Here is a 14113-nt window from a genome sequence, read left to right as displayed (position 1 = left end):
AGCTCGCCACGGGGAGGCATACCACGCCAACGATTATGCCAGTGATGGTGGCATGAATGGAATTCGTTTTGCAAAATTGTTACCTAGGGAGATGAGGTCATGATAAGTTGGGCTTGGAATTGAACTGCAATCTCGGCCAATTTTCTATGCTGGTCCTAGTCAACATCTTATTGCGATACTCAAGGTCTATCTTGCGCAATACCGGCGCAATGCCTTGTCGTCCTCGTAGTATTGCTCACCTGGTCGATCGTAGGAATAGCGCTTACTCAAATTAGTAGGAAAATCTAAGTAGAACATAAGATCCGGGCCACAAGGCTAGGGGTATCGACTTGCGTGCTAAGACGTGATCCCTTCGCATCTTGCGTCATGGGTTGATGTCAAATCATCCCGGAGAAACTCGAATCGTGAAGTATTAAAAGAGCGTGGATCTACTGCAAGGTGGAAAGCAGAATAGTATCTGACAATAAACCTCAGAACGTCAAACGGTGAAAAAGAAGTCACTATGCCGGAATTCATCAGCGTGACATTCCCGAACGCATCTACTGAGATCAATCCAATCCCCAACGCCTCGATTGATCCGGAATACCTCGTTCGCTACGCTCGCAACCTTGATTACTATGGTTACAACTACACGCTGGTGCCATATGACTCCTCATCCTATGATCCATTCTCCATTGGAGCCACCATTCTCTCGGTGACCAAAAATATCAAGGTCATTATTGCCCTGCGACCCAACACGTTGTACCCCACAGTTGCGGCAAAAGCGCTAGCTACATTGGACCAACTCAGCTCCGGTCGCGTCGTCGTTCACTTCATCGCAGGCGGAAGCGATGCAGAACAGGCCAAGGAAGGGGACTTTCTAAGCAAGGATGAACGTTACGCACGTCTGGAGGATTATATCAAGATTCTTCGCCGTGCATGGAAATCAGACGAGTCATTTGACTGGGACAGCAAGTATTATCAGTTCAAGCAGTTCAGCAACCGCGTTCGGCCAACCAACGGCACAATCCCGGTCTCAGTCGGTGGCTCATCAGATGAAGCATACCGCATTGGAGGATCCCTTGCTGATATCTTTGGACTATGGGGTGAACCTTTGAAAGAAACTAAGGACCAAATTGATCGCATTTATGCCGAGGCAGCAAAGGCCGGTCGCCCGGACTCGGACAGACCTCGCATCTGGGTGACCTTCCGTCCTATCATTGCAGAGACCGAAGATCTCGCCTGGGCCAAAGCACACAAAACCCTCGATGCACTGACCACCAACCGAGCGAAGGGGCAAGGCAAGGTCCCCGCTGATGCGCCACCTCCACAGAACGCAGGCTCTCAGCGCCTTCTTGATATTGCCGCCCGTGGGGAGGTCCAGGACCGAGCTCTTTGGTATCCGACCGTTACCGCAACTAATGCTCGTGGGGCGTCTACTGCCCTGGTAGGGTCGCCCAAGACTGTTGTCGAGTCCCTGCTTGACTACATTGATCTTGGCGCAGACCTCATCTCGATCCGGGGTTATGATAATCTGAACGACGCCATTGATTATGGACGGTTCGTGCTCCCCAAAGTTCGTCAATCGTTACAGGAACGAGAGAATGGCGGGTGGAATTAAATAACAACGTGAGAACTGGTCTTAGTTTGTATCATCGCATGTCCTGCATATATATTTGTTTTTATGATGTCGAATGACTTTTCAATGAAATTCCAGTGACGAGGTTTCATTTCAGTTCGAGCACCGACCCACATCTAGGCCAACCTGCAACACCACACATTGCAAAATAAGTCCGACTTGCTGTTTCTAGTCTAGGTAACCAGGGTCGTCTGATGGTCTGAAGTAGCTGCGTTCTCCGCGCCTCGCCGCGTATCAGGGGTCACGCCCATTGCACTCGACCTTTTGTAGTATATCTCATTGGTGGCCTGGTACCCTACGTGCTCAAAAGCGGGAGATAAGGCGTTGGGTGCTCCCATTAATGACTTTCTTTATTGCCCGCCCAGCGATCCAGGACCCAGCCCCTGGCTATGCCGCTTATGATCGTGCATGTAGAACCACCGGCTCCCACGGGTATAGTTATTTTGGTGCCTTTGTCCCAATTCTCGCCCTTCATGGGATCAATAGTATAAGGCGAGTATCGTCGAGGTGCAGTCTGGTTGAACACACTCTCAGGGACACATAGTAGGGAAACAAGTAATATCTGTAGTATTATGAAGCCGAACTTTAAAAATGAAAAAATAATGGCAGGGCTACAAGTCTTTGGATACAATAGAAAATGCGGGAAGCGTAGGTGATGCATGCATGCCTGTTATGCTTTCATGCAGTTCGTGACGGACCTTTGCTATTTGCCAGACGTTTCCAAGTTTTATCCCCTTTGTTTCTTTTATTCCTAGAAGCTATATACACGAGAGTCTCATGGCAGTTAGATAAAGATTCGGTATAATTATCATCTGTTCAATTGGTTCTTTTAACCATTACACTATCCTCTATTTATAGACCTATGGACGCAAACCCTATCAGCATGACATGAGAAAATCACCGGCCCCTTCTCAGGAGTTCGGTTGAAATATAGAAATTCCATCATGGCTTCGTAGACAAAGAAAGCGGGCACCAGATAGTCAGGGTGACTTTGGATAGCATGTAGTTACCACCTGGGCCACGTGAAGCAAACAAGATCAGCTATAAAAGCCTTCAACATCAGACTTCATTTCTCTTTTCTCTCTTCTCCCGTACCTGTTGTCTCACATTACTCTGACTTTTTGATCAAAAGTGAGATCTTACATTGGACCAGTAACACCTATTCTTGTGTCTCCTTTCATCTTCCAAGGTTGTCCTTTCTTGTCCTCTCTTACCTGCACTGATGCAGGGCAAGACTCGGCCCGAACCGACGCCTGCGCCCTCGGCCCCACCTGCCGGTCCGATCGACTGGCTGAGCAAAATCCGATCTACAACCGATCCGAACCTTGCAACTATGACGGAAAAAACTATCAGATCTCAGTCGCCTATTGACACCGACTGGCAGGAACTCGAACCTAGCCCCGCTACATCTGGCCTCGGAGACCTTGCAGGTGACAAGGACTCCTCCAACCCCACTGACCGTGGCTATCAGTCCGGGATTAGTGAACTGGAGCGGGGTGTCGCAGACTACAAGAGTTTCACGCGCTTGTTTGACCTTGATCCGGATCATCTGTACAATACGATCATTTCAGCCCAGGCGGAATACGAGAAACTCCTGCGACTGGAACGTCACCGAACTCATGCTGTCACCGAACGCCTTAGGGCCGCTGAAGTCGAACACTCCGACGAGATAATGAGAATGGAGCACAGCGAGCTTGAGAAGTACAACGAGCTAAAGGAGCGCCACGACCGCGCCATTGAAGAGGCCAAGGATTGCGCCTACGCACTGGGCCGTCTGCGAGTTGACGAACCGACTCCCGCGGGACCCGAGGTACTTACTTCCAATGAAACCCCCAACCGAACCCAATTCCATCAATCTGACTCTGCTGCTGAGAGCGTTGAAGGGGACATTGAGCCCCGAATCAGCAAGCCCACCTACCTCCCAGATCCGGAAAGACTGGACGATGGAGTCAACCCCTCGTTTGAGAGCTGGCTCGTGGATATGCGCGGCAGGCTTATGCTCAACGCCGACCATTACCCCACTGAGCGGCACAAGATTACATACGTGGCATCTCGAACCACTGGAAAGGCCCACATGTACTTGAACGCCGGTTTGAGCCAGGATGCCGTTCTCCCGTACATTGGAGCCGAGGACATGTTCGAGGACCTTAAGGCAATGTTCGACGACAATCGTACGGAGTACCTGGAGTCCATGAAACCTACAGATGACTTCTACGTCCACCTGTGCAAGTTTTTGCACAACTGTGCAAGACTTTGCACAGCGCCGGTGCCCAGGGAAAACATTACCATTCCTTGAAGTTCGAGCTGGGAATCCGCCTAATCGAAAGGCTCATCACAGCGGTTGAGCCTGAATTTGATGACGAGTGGATAGATCCCGTTTGAAGAATTTGCTATCTTCTGTGCGGATGAAGCTAAACACCTGGATCTGGAGCGCGAACAAGAATTTAGCTGGTGATAGCTACGTGCCGATACTTTCTCCAATACATTGATATGGACGCTTGCTCTACGCTCTGTAGTCTCTTGAGTTGGTAAACTGTAATAATATTAAAGTGAATAAGAACTGCCCTCCTTCAACCCCACCCCCAACCTTACCTTTATATCGTCCTATAGAAAAGGAAATTAGCAACCTTCTATATGATCTTCACATCCCCGTCAAATCCAAAAAAGAAAAGGCCACTTCAAACATCCTCGATATCAAATCGCATATCCAGTTTGTGAAAGTCTTCACCACTCTGAAAAGTAGCAATTCGTGCAACGCGTTTAACACCCTGGCCAAACGCACCTAGAATGAATGATCCGACAACCTTACCGATAGGCGTACCCATAATAGCGCTAAACTCCGGAGAAGGATAGTCCCAATTCTGGCGCTCTGCAGATCGATACTTAGCCCCCTCACGGGAAGGGTAGATCTGTTCCTCAATGAATGGTTCAGTCGAGGGTTCCAGTATATTGTTCATAAAGATATACTTCAGACCATTCAGCGGGTAGTGCGTTTCATAGGCCATCTTGGCAAGCTCAGACACGTAGGGACCATTTGCAACCTGTGATCTTCTAATAGAATAGCAAAAAAGCACACCTGGTCCGATCGTCCCAACAAATGCGGTGACACAATTGCGTGTCTTGATGATTGAATGCTGTACGCACGGGGACTCTGTTGGATATAGATCATTTGGAATTAGCTCTCCGACTGGGAGGCCGAGACCGACGACAGAGGAAATCATTTCTGGATTTAACCATGCTCTTTCATACTCGATCTTCCAGTCCATGGGCTGCGGCAGAGACCATGAGTTGAGTGTAGTAATGCGGACTGGGCAATCGGGTTCGTCGGCATTTTCCATCCATCGGATTAGCTTATCCCCACAGGGCTCAAACTGAGGATACTTGAGAACCATTGTAAGCAGAGTCGGTACGACGATCTCAATAGACAACAGTGTACCTCTGGAAGGGTTATATACTCGACGCGCGCACATATAACGATAAGTAACAAAGCGGACTTAATAATGGCATTGTTCAGCACACATTGAGTTGAACAAATTGACAAAGACTCAAAGAGTTAGAAAATCAAGAACACCGGAGCGTCATTCGTGGGTTGCCTTCGCTTTGTCATAGACAAATTAGAGACAGCCCTATGTACCCATAAGCTTCTGCTCCTCTCCCTTTGACCCATTGAATGGCAACTTGACGGCCTCGTTTTCATGTCTTAAGGATTTCGGACTGGACCACGAGTGTTTAGGGTCTCCACAAGCAATTGCCATAATGATCTGATAAACTAACTGATACCGAAAAAGGGTCCCAGCCCCAGTCATCGTGTGGATAATGTGACATAAAGCCATCCATCGCAGACTCTATAGATGGCTCACCTGAATAGCAGGCATGCAGAGGATCATAAGCCGTCGAAGAGGAATCAATATTGTCATCAAAAGGCGCCTAGGCACTGCCCAAAGGTCGAATGGCATGATCCATTCCTCGGCCTATCTGGAGGGTCTCGGTAGTCGGGGTATCATTCTCGTCTGAGTTGAACGACTCAGTTCTTCTCTTTTTCACGTTCGGAGGCAAGCCTGGTGGAGGGGGAGGCTCTTGGACATATGACGCGGGAAATTAATCATCAAGTCGATCATTTTCTCGAAGCTCTCTTTGCCGGCCCGGACTGATGGCCACCATTGACTGCCAATACTAAGATGATTTGAGCATGTTCGCAGATTGCGTAGTATTTTCTCGAAGGGTACCGTGCTCTGCAGATGGCGAGATGCCCAAATGCAATAAACAATTGTGGCACCTGAGAAAAATATTCCGTGAATATTGCGCCAGGTGCATGAGAGAGGTTCTTGGTTCCTGAGGGTATCGTACACTTGCAGACGTTTACTGCAGCTGTTGTAACATAGGGAAAGTGGATCTTGATTTGGGGAGGGGAACATTTGAGACGGCTGGAAAAGAAGAGTCACTGTATTGTGGTATATCTGCTCCAAGCGCAGCTTTGCACAATGAAGTTTGACTTTATCCTCTTCGTCCATGTCGGGAGTGGGTGAAATATTTGATACATCAGACAGCCGACCGTCGAGGTCTGACTTGAACGGTTTTTGAATTTATCGAATACTTGTTGGTCAAGCAAAAGTTCGGGTGTCGGTTCGAGGATTTGGAAGATGCTGATCTAACTTGGAGTGCCAAATGGAGAGGACGAGGTGCTGGCATGGAGGTAGGTGTATTGGAAGCTCAGTCTTGGATATGGCGGTCATATCCGATATTTCTGACTAGTCAGTGAGTCGAATATCAAAAGTCTCATCTCGAATCCACAACGGGCGACCTTGAATTGTCGCTATTGAACTACTTTAAATTAGAAATGGCGACAAAGGACATATAACGCCTGGCTTACCGACCAAGTGAGAAGACAGTATAAAATATCAATCTTCGTACTGTGATTGCGACTGCAGAAAGCTCAGCTGAAGGCGCACCTGCTTCCCGATGAAAGGCCAGATCGATACAATGTGCCATAACAACGTGCGACAATGTCCACACACCAACACCAGCAGGCTCGATCAAGCTTTATACCGCCAGTTGAAGCAGAGCTTGGACGAACTGTATCGAAATGCGGGAAAAGAGTCCGAAGAAGTTGACATGGCCATAGGGTAAAATTGGAGGGCGCATGATCGTAATTTTTCTTCCGACTTAAGAAGGTAGCAACAGGTCTGAATACCATGAAAATATGATATATGGCCATAGAGATGGAAATCGGTGTCATCTTTCTAGCACCGAGGGTCTCAATCTTGCCATTGTATGGAAATGGACTCGCAGCATCAATCCAGCCGTTTCTATCGGTGGTTTCATCATATCCTTCTCGAGGACATGTGTGCAATGCTCGATAGGCATGTACCAAGAATGCTGGATGTAAAAAAGGCTGGTTAATATGAATTTTCTGGAAGTAAACAGCTACCAGGATGCTGGCTTCTTCCGGCGAAGGAATTTCCGAAACATGACACCTCTACTCGGGCGCAATTACCACAGGCAGGTATTCCCCCATCGCATTTGACGCGCTTCTGTCGACATCGTAGACGTGCCGATCGCACCTTCCTGGGCGGGGATGTGGCTTCTTCCACCATTTTGCCTTGGAAGAAGGTAAGATGAAGAAGACTGTGTGGAACCACCTGTGTTCGCAACCTGTGCTTATTTGATAAATCAGCGCTGAGTGAACTTCATGATACTCAGTCAAGTGTTACGAAGGTCGCAAATTGAGGTGTGGCCTGGGGAAAATCAAATGCTTGGCGCATCCGGGGTACAGCAACGGCCCCCCGGGGCGAATGCCGGATGACTAAATTGGACATTTTCTCCACCTGGGCAAGCCCTGGAGGTTACGAGGGCTGTGGTGGGATTTATTGTAAGCTATTCTGTTGTTATGCCGATTCAGCTTTGGCAATCAGGCGCTCTGGGCATTACGAATCATCTGGAGCGAGAAGAGCTTTTGTACAGCTTTATGAATTTGATAGACACTAAAATGCCCCGAAGGAGCGTGCATTGCGAGAAACTGCTTCATTTCCGAAGCTTCTTGATCGTAGGACCCAGCTCTTCACCGGCTTCAAGTAACTCCAATGTCTTTTGGTCGATCTCATACCGCTCTTGACAGAGACGGACACAATCCTCGATGTGGGTGACAGGAATAGAGACAACTCCGTCCTGATCACCGAGGATATAATCACCTGGCTCAATAGTAACCTTCTCATCAACCTCAACGTTCTCATATTGGACAGGAACATTGAGCTCCGACGAGCGTGTAAAAGTGTTCGACCCAAGTATGCTGATTCCCCGAGCAAAAAGACCCATATTCAATTCCTGGTGCTCAGAGATATCACGGAAGCGACCGTCAATCACAACACCAGCAGCTCCGAGTTTCTTCGCCCGTGTACTCATCAAGCCTCCCCAGCATGCACTGATCAGACCCTTCGGCTGGGAAACAAACACCACGCTGCCCTTTGGGATGGCATCGGCGAAATGGCAAGGTGGTGTTGGTGAGGTTTTGTCCGCAGCAGGTACCATGCGAACTGTGTATGCCGGACCAAAGATCTTGGCTACTGCGCCGTTTGACCCTGGGCTGTACATTTTGAGGCCGGAAAGGTATCCTCCGTGGCGGAGACCTAGACTGACCAGGGCATCTCCAATCTGCAATTCCATTTGTTAGTAAAGAGATTCCATGAAGATGCGCATTATATATAAGATGAACTGACGTCGCACGACGCGAACTTGCCCAAGGCTTGGATAGCTTTTGCACTTGCGACCATGTTGTATTATGGCACGATTAAATGAAAATAAAGTCACAATATTTGGAAGTTTGAAATCAAGGACTCCCGTATGTTACAGCCCCAATCGAAAGTGCCGTAAATCGCAAGGGATTAATCCAAAGTGCCGATGAGGTTGATGCCCGGAGTAACCCGGACCCACCCGGAGCGCTCCAGCGAATTCTCCGCGTCTGGCGGTTCGAAAGGAAGTCGGAGGTCAAAAATGTATCTTATAAGCAGATTTCTTTCGATGGCTATGGATTCGCTGTCAGCTCTTTTTCATCGTTCACGCGATCGTGTTGAGCCAAGGCAATATGGTGCGAAACTCCCGGGTCGCGAAAGCATCTATATCACGAATTCTCAACTCGACCCCGAGGCAATTCAATCATGGCCAAGAAATCCTTGGCGTCAATTATCACAGGCAAATCGCAAATCTTGAGGTTCTGAAACAACAGTCTCAGCGACCGTTGACCTTGACCGAGAAGCTCCTCTATAGTCATATCATCGCCGGTGACAAGGAGTGGAACCTAGAGAAGATTGAGCGCGGAAAAACAATTTTGGAACTACGACCTGACAGAGTTGCCTGCCATGATGCTACTGCGACGATGGCGCTGTTGCAATTTATCAGTGCAGGTCTCCCTCGAGTCATGGCGCCTACGACAGTACACAGTGACCATTTGATCGTTTCTGAAAAGGGTGCCGCTGAAGACCTGCAACGTGCGACATCTGAGCATGCGGAGGTGTATGACTTCTTGAGTAGTGCTTCTAAGAAATATGGTATCGTGTTTTGGAAACCTGGGTCCGGAATCATTCACACTGTAATCTTTGAAAACTATGCAGTGTAGGTTCACGGCGTCGATAAATAACTTAGGAGTATACTGACTTGGCCCTTTTTATAGCCCTGGTGGTCTGATCATTGGAACTGATTCTCATACCCCAAACGCGGGTGGCCTAGGCATGCTTGGTATTGGAGTTGGCGGCTCTGACGCCGTGGACGCCATGTCTGGGATGCCATGGGAATTGGTTGCTCCAAAGGTGATTGGTGTTCGCTTGACTGGCCAGCTCAGTGGTTGGACATCAGCGAAAGACATCATTTGCAAACTGGCCGGTATTCTCTCTGTCTCTGGTGGCAAGGGCTCGGTGATAGAGTTCTTTGGCCCCGGCACTGAGACCTTGGGTGCAACCGCCATGGCTACTATTTGTAACATGTCTGCAGAAGTTGGCTCAACATCGTGTATTTTTCCATATTCGGAAGCCATGCGACGTTATCTTAGTGCAACAAACCGCCAGTATGTGTCGGAGGTAGCTGTCAAGCTCAAGAACACCATCTTGACAGCCGACGAGGGCTCGGATAACTATTATAATCAAGTTATCGAGATAGATCTCAACACGCTTGAGCCGCACATTAACGGACCGTTCACGCCAGACTTGGCGCACCCCATCTCACAACTGAAGACTGCCGTCACCGAAGAAGACTGGCCAACGAACCTGAGCCATGCCATGGTGGGAAGCTGCACCAACAGCTCCTATGAAGATCTCCATAAGACCAGGCAGGTAGTAGGTCAGGCAAAAAGTGCAGGAGTGAACAAGTTCAAGGTCCCGTTCCTGTTGACACCTGGAAGTGAACAAATTCGCGCGACTGCTGAGGCAGACGGGATCCTAGATGAACTGCGGGAGGCCGGAGCTGTGGTGTTAAGCAGTTCATGTGGTCCGTGTGTTGGATCCTGGGACCGCAAAGACGTAGATGTGCAAGGGAAAGAGAAAAACTCAGTTATCTCGAGCTTTAATCGCAACTTCATTGGCCGCCATGACAGCAATCCTGCCACTCATTCCTTCGTCACTTCACCAGAGATGGTGACCGCCTTCGCTTATTCTGGACGACTGGACTTCAACCCTTTGACTGACAGCATCCCTGTTGGTGATTCATCGTTCCAGTTCACACCCCCAACAGATTGCGAACTCCCTACGAATTTCGAGACTGGGGTCGATACCTTCCAAGAGCCACCTTCCGACGCGTCCGATCTATCTATTGCCTTGGACCCCAAATCAGATCGATTGCAGCTCCTGACACCCTTCCCAGCATGGCAACCACAGTGCGCCAATGAGATGGAGCTATTGACCAAAGTAGCTGGCAAATGTACCACCGACCACATCTCCCCTGCTGGTCCATGGTACAAGTATCGAGGCCACCTGGAGAACATCAGCAACAACATGCTCACTACCGCAACGAATGCGTTCCTACCTAACACACCACGAACCCTGGGTCACACAAGGAATCCTCTGACTGGTCAAGTCCAAGTAGTCCCGGAGGTGGCGCGAGAGCTGCAGCGTCTCGGTATTCGCTGGTGCATTGTCGGTGACCACAACTACGGGGAAGGCAGCTCGCGCGAACATGCGGCTCTAGAGCCGCGATTCTTGGGTGGTGCTGCGATTATTGCCCGGTCTTTTGCTCGCATTCATGAGACAAATCTGAAGAAGCAGGGCATGTTGCCTTTGACTTTCGATGACCCTGCTGATTATAGTTTGGTTGCGGAAGGGGATCGCATCACTCTGCTTGAAGTTGAGGAGGGAGAGTTCCAGCCTGGAAAGCAGGTTGTTATGAGAGTGCAACCTCGCCGTGGTCAGGCTTGGGAGGCTCGGTTGAACCACAGCTATCACCCAGCCCAGATTTCTTGGCTCCGGGCTGGAAGTGCGTTGAATCACATCAAGGCGAACATGCTCCAGAAATGAGGCCTCTCTCTGGTTTTTAAGGAGGGGGCTGGTTTTGCTTCTCTATTTCGTTGGTATATTTGTGCATCGTAACCCAGCAATTTGTAATTCAGCATTACAGACTGTACATGGCACATTGCACCCAACTTCTAATGTCCCTTTTTGAAATCGTAAACCGTCTCTCTCAGTCTTCTTCTCTCTCTATCTCTTCCTCCCCCAGTCTTCTGTGTTAGGCAGTCAATACAGTCATTCCGCTCTGCTTGTTCTCGTTGCCGCCATCACTATCACACACGTGAGGTACATAAGGCACTAGGTGAGGTCATCGTTGCATTGTACAATGTAGACCTCAGATTCTCTCCACGTTTTCAAACTAGGGCCGGTTAACCGTGTATGGTCCAAAAGAGCTCAAACGGACCGGGTGGTGATCGCTTCGAGCTGAGTACAAAAAAAAAAAAAAAAAAAAAAAACCGATATTCACTACCCCTTTAAACCTATATTTTCCGTCCTTCAGGCAAGTTGTTAAGCAAGTTATAGTTGGTAAGAGCATGGTTGTTGATATTCACTTGTGTGTATCAAACAATTATGGGTTAAAGGAATGATTTGTGGGTTCCTCATCATATCAGCCCCTTCCCCTTTTCCCTTCTCTTCAAGCTTCCCAACCTTTCCTCGGGATGAATGACACGGATTCTTTGCCTCCTCCTCCTCCATGGGGACACTGGCTGTTGAACAATATCTTATCGTATGTTGTGCCTTTTTGTTTCTACTTCACATGCTAATCCTGTGCAGACAAACTGGAATAACTCCACCAAAACCCCCGACCAGCAACGAAAATTGTTCGTCTCTGAGTCCCTCGACATGGAATTTATACCCCTTGAATGGGCCGAAGATTGGGATAGCCTTCCAGCGGGCATCGACCCGCCACGTGCGCCTACAACAGAGGAGGTAGACACAATTCTCCGACCTTACCGTAGCGACGTGCTTCGATGGCACGCAATGAATCTTTTCAATGACCAGACTTGTCCCGCTTTACTACGCACGCACTATTGCACCGACGAAGAAGAGAAAACCAGACATGATGACTTAATGACTAAATGGGCCGATTCAGATCCCTTTGAATCAGAAGCCTGGTGGGCCGTTCTCAATAATGCGGATCTCTTCAACTTCGGCTCGGAGTGGCGGCGTGTGTACGAGATTCTTCCCGAGCTTGCGGGCCCACTTGAACCCGAAGTCGATGATAAACTGAGGATTCCGCGCGCCCGTAAAGCAGAAGACCTTGAAACTTTCCGCTTTGATCTTAAAACGCAAATTGCCGAAGCAAAAGAAGAAGCCCCGGAGGCTTGGCGCGATGACCGAGAGACGATCATCGATAGCCTCGCGATAGGGTTACAAAAATGCGCCACGAGGACGTATCTTATCCTTGCGGACGAGGAGGCTTTCCGGTCTGGAAGTTTGTATGTGCTTTATCTAGATGGTTTCCGAAACGTCATTCGCGAAGGTCGTATGGATCCTGAGATCCACGATCTCTTTGGTGTGATTGGTACATGGATGGAGACCAACGCATTCCTTGGGGGCTCTACTGTTGGGGAAAAGTATCGAGCCAGTGCAGAATTAGGGAGGGAACTGTATCAATTGACGGAAGAAGGACTTGCAGACCCTAATCAGTAGATGAAATGAAGAACATGGTGTTGCATATACACTAGATGTGTCACGACACGCACTATATATATCGGAGCCTGGAATATCTGAGCGTGACGCTCAGATATAGTGGTCTTTTGGCCTAGTGTGTAACTCGCCAGTCCAGGGGCAGGTTTTAACAAGATGGGATGAACTAAAAGGTGAGAAGTTGCCAGACACTTCGCAGTTCGCTCCGACAGTGGAGTCCGTTTGCGGCGTCTTGCAAATTGCTGTCTACTCCGCCAAAAGGAAAAAAAGAAAGAGATTTACGAACAGATTGGAAATGAAAAAGTCTTGACATTCAAGGCAAGTTACCTTTCATGTTCAGAACCATCCAGATCCGCAGGCTTCAATAACTGAGCCATCTTGGCATCGTCCACATCCTCCACATATTCAATGCCTAAAAGGAGAGTCAGCAAGTACTTGAGTAGACATCGTTCGGCGTCCACATACTTTCAATTCCGCATACTTGCAGTCGTGGGTCCAGTCTAACGCAAAAAGACATAGTGTTCCAAGGTTAGATAGCCCAATTGCGAAGAAAGAGGATAGAAGCTTACCAGTTCGTTTCTGCCATGATGCCCAATAATCTATCTTCTTGGAATCTTCCCGGGACTCAGGGTCCAGTTGTTTCCAGTTCGATGAAGGTTGTGACCTGCCAGTTCTTCATAAGAAAGAGTGCATTTATTTTAGGATACTAAGTATAGAGAGAGAAAGGGGAAAGAAGAAAGGATCTATAGCTACGGGATCCTTTATATGCATCCTGCCTACCAAACCAAGCAAACACTCCAAGTCGGGGACAGCGCTGGTAGAAAGCTCTGTCCTGACTTACCATATAAAAAAGACAAACAACGTCACATAATAACACCTAGACTTCCAGATCGTCACAAAGGTTGTCCAACCAATTCTAAAAATAACTTGACTAACACCGTAGTTAACTAGTTAGGGTCATTTTTAACTCACTGCACACCCTCAGTCCATTTTGGGTATAGTTTTCCTTGGGCAACCATTGTCATGCTTCGTGTAATTTAATATGGTATCTGATGACCCTGCACAGTAGGGTCAGGGAAGCAGAAGGGAGAGAGTTTCATTTTGAGGAAGGAGACGCGGGGTCACCTTGCCTTTGGCGCTCTATAGCCCTAACCTCGACCGCCTTCGCCTGAGCAGCCAGCTCAACAACTCCTTTCAGCTGTAATACTAACTTTCCGCATGGCACACCTAGGGGCAACTCCTTTATACAAGAGAATGTATTCTGCAGACTGATAATAGATTTAAGATATCTATCCTTCATCTCTTACGGTTGAGTTGTCTGCAAGGTCAATGATCTCCCTGGCTGTCTGCGCACGGAAGT

General features: G+C 48.6%; 5 protein-coding genes across 5 annotated transcripts; 3 read left to right on the top strand and 2 right to left on the bottom strand.

Moving 5' to 3' along the window:
- Positions 1–502: 502 nt before the first annotated feature.
- On the top strand, positions 503–3914 carry N7489_004062 (LLM class flavin-dependent oxidoreductase; the record flags this gene model as incomplete). Its single annotated transcript, XM_056709814.1, has 2 exons — positions 503–1555; positions 2847–3914. The coding sequence occupies 2 exons, from the start codon at positions 503–505 to the stop codon at positions 3912–3914; spliced, it is 2121 nt and encodes a 706-aa protein (XP_056568235.1).
- Positions 3915–4296: 382 nt separating this feature from the next.
- N7489_004061 (uncharacterized protein) lies at positions 4297–5010 on the bottom strand (the record flags this gene model as incomplete). The annotated part of the gene is made up of 1 exon (XM_056709813.1): positions 4297–5010. One exon carries the CDS (start codon positions 5008–5010, stop codon positions 4297–4299), a length of 714 nt encoding a protein of 237 aa, XP_056568234.1.
- A 2629-nt stretch (positions 5011–7639) lies between these two features.
- Positions 7640–8385, bottom strand: N7489_004060 (RraA family protein; the record flags this gene model as incomplete). The annotated part of the gene is made up of 2 exons (XM_056709812.1): positions 7640–8266; positions 8332–8385. 2 exons carry the CDS (start codon positions 8383–8385, stop codon positions 7640–7642), a joined length of 681 nt encoding a protein of 226 aa, XP_056568233.1.
- A 311-nt stretch (positions 8386–8696) lies between these two features.
- N7489_004059 (aconitate hydratase) lies at positions 8697–11112 on the top strand (the record flags this gene model as incomplete). The annotated part of the gene is made up of 2 exons (XM_056709811.1): positions 8697–9223; positions 9282–11112. The coding sequence occupies 2 exons, from the start codon at positions 8697–8699 to the stop codon at positions 11110–11112; spliced, it is 2358 nt and encodes a 785-aa protein (XP_056568232.1).
- Positions 11113–11797: 685 nt separating this feature from the next.
- On the top strand, positions 11798–12756 carry N7489_004058 (uncharacterized protein; the record flags this gene model as incomplete). Its single annotated transcript, XM_056709810.1, has 2 exons — positions 11798–11830; positions 11878–12756. The coding sequence occupies 2 exons, from the start codon at positions 11798–11800 to the stop codon at positions 12754–12756; spliced, it is 912 nt and encodes a 303-aa protein (XP_056568231.1).
- Between the last annotated feature and the right edge of the window lie 1357 nt (positions 12757–14113).

Source organism: Penicillium chrysogenum (genome assembly GCF_028827035.1).
Source record: "Penicillium chrysogenum strain IBT 35668 chromosome Unknown utg000002l_segment0_segment0, whole genome shotgun sequence".
Lineage (NCBI taxonomy): Eukaryota > Fungi > Ascomycota > Eurotiomycetes > Eurotiales > Aspergillaceae > Penicillium > Penicillium chrysogenum.
This window is presented reverse-complemented; position numbering and strand designations above follow the sequence as displayed.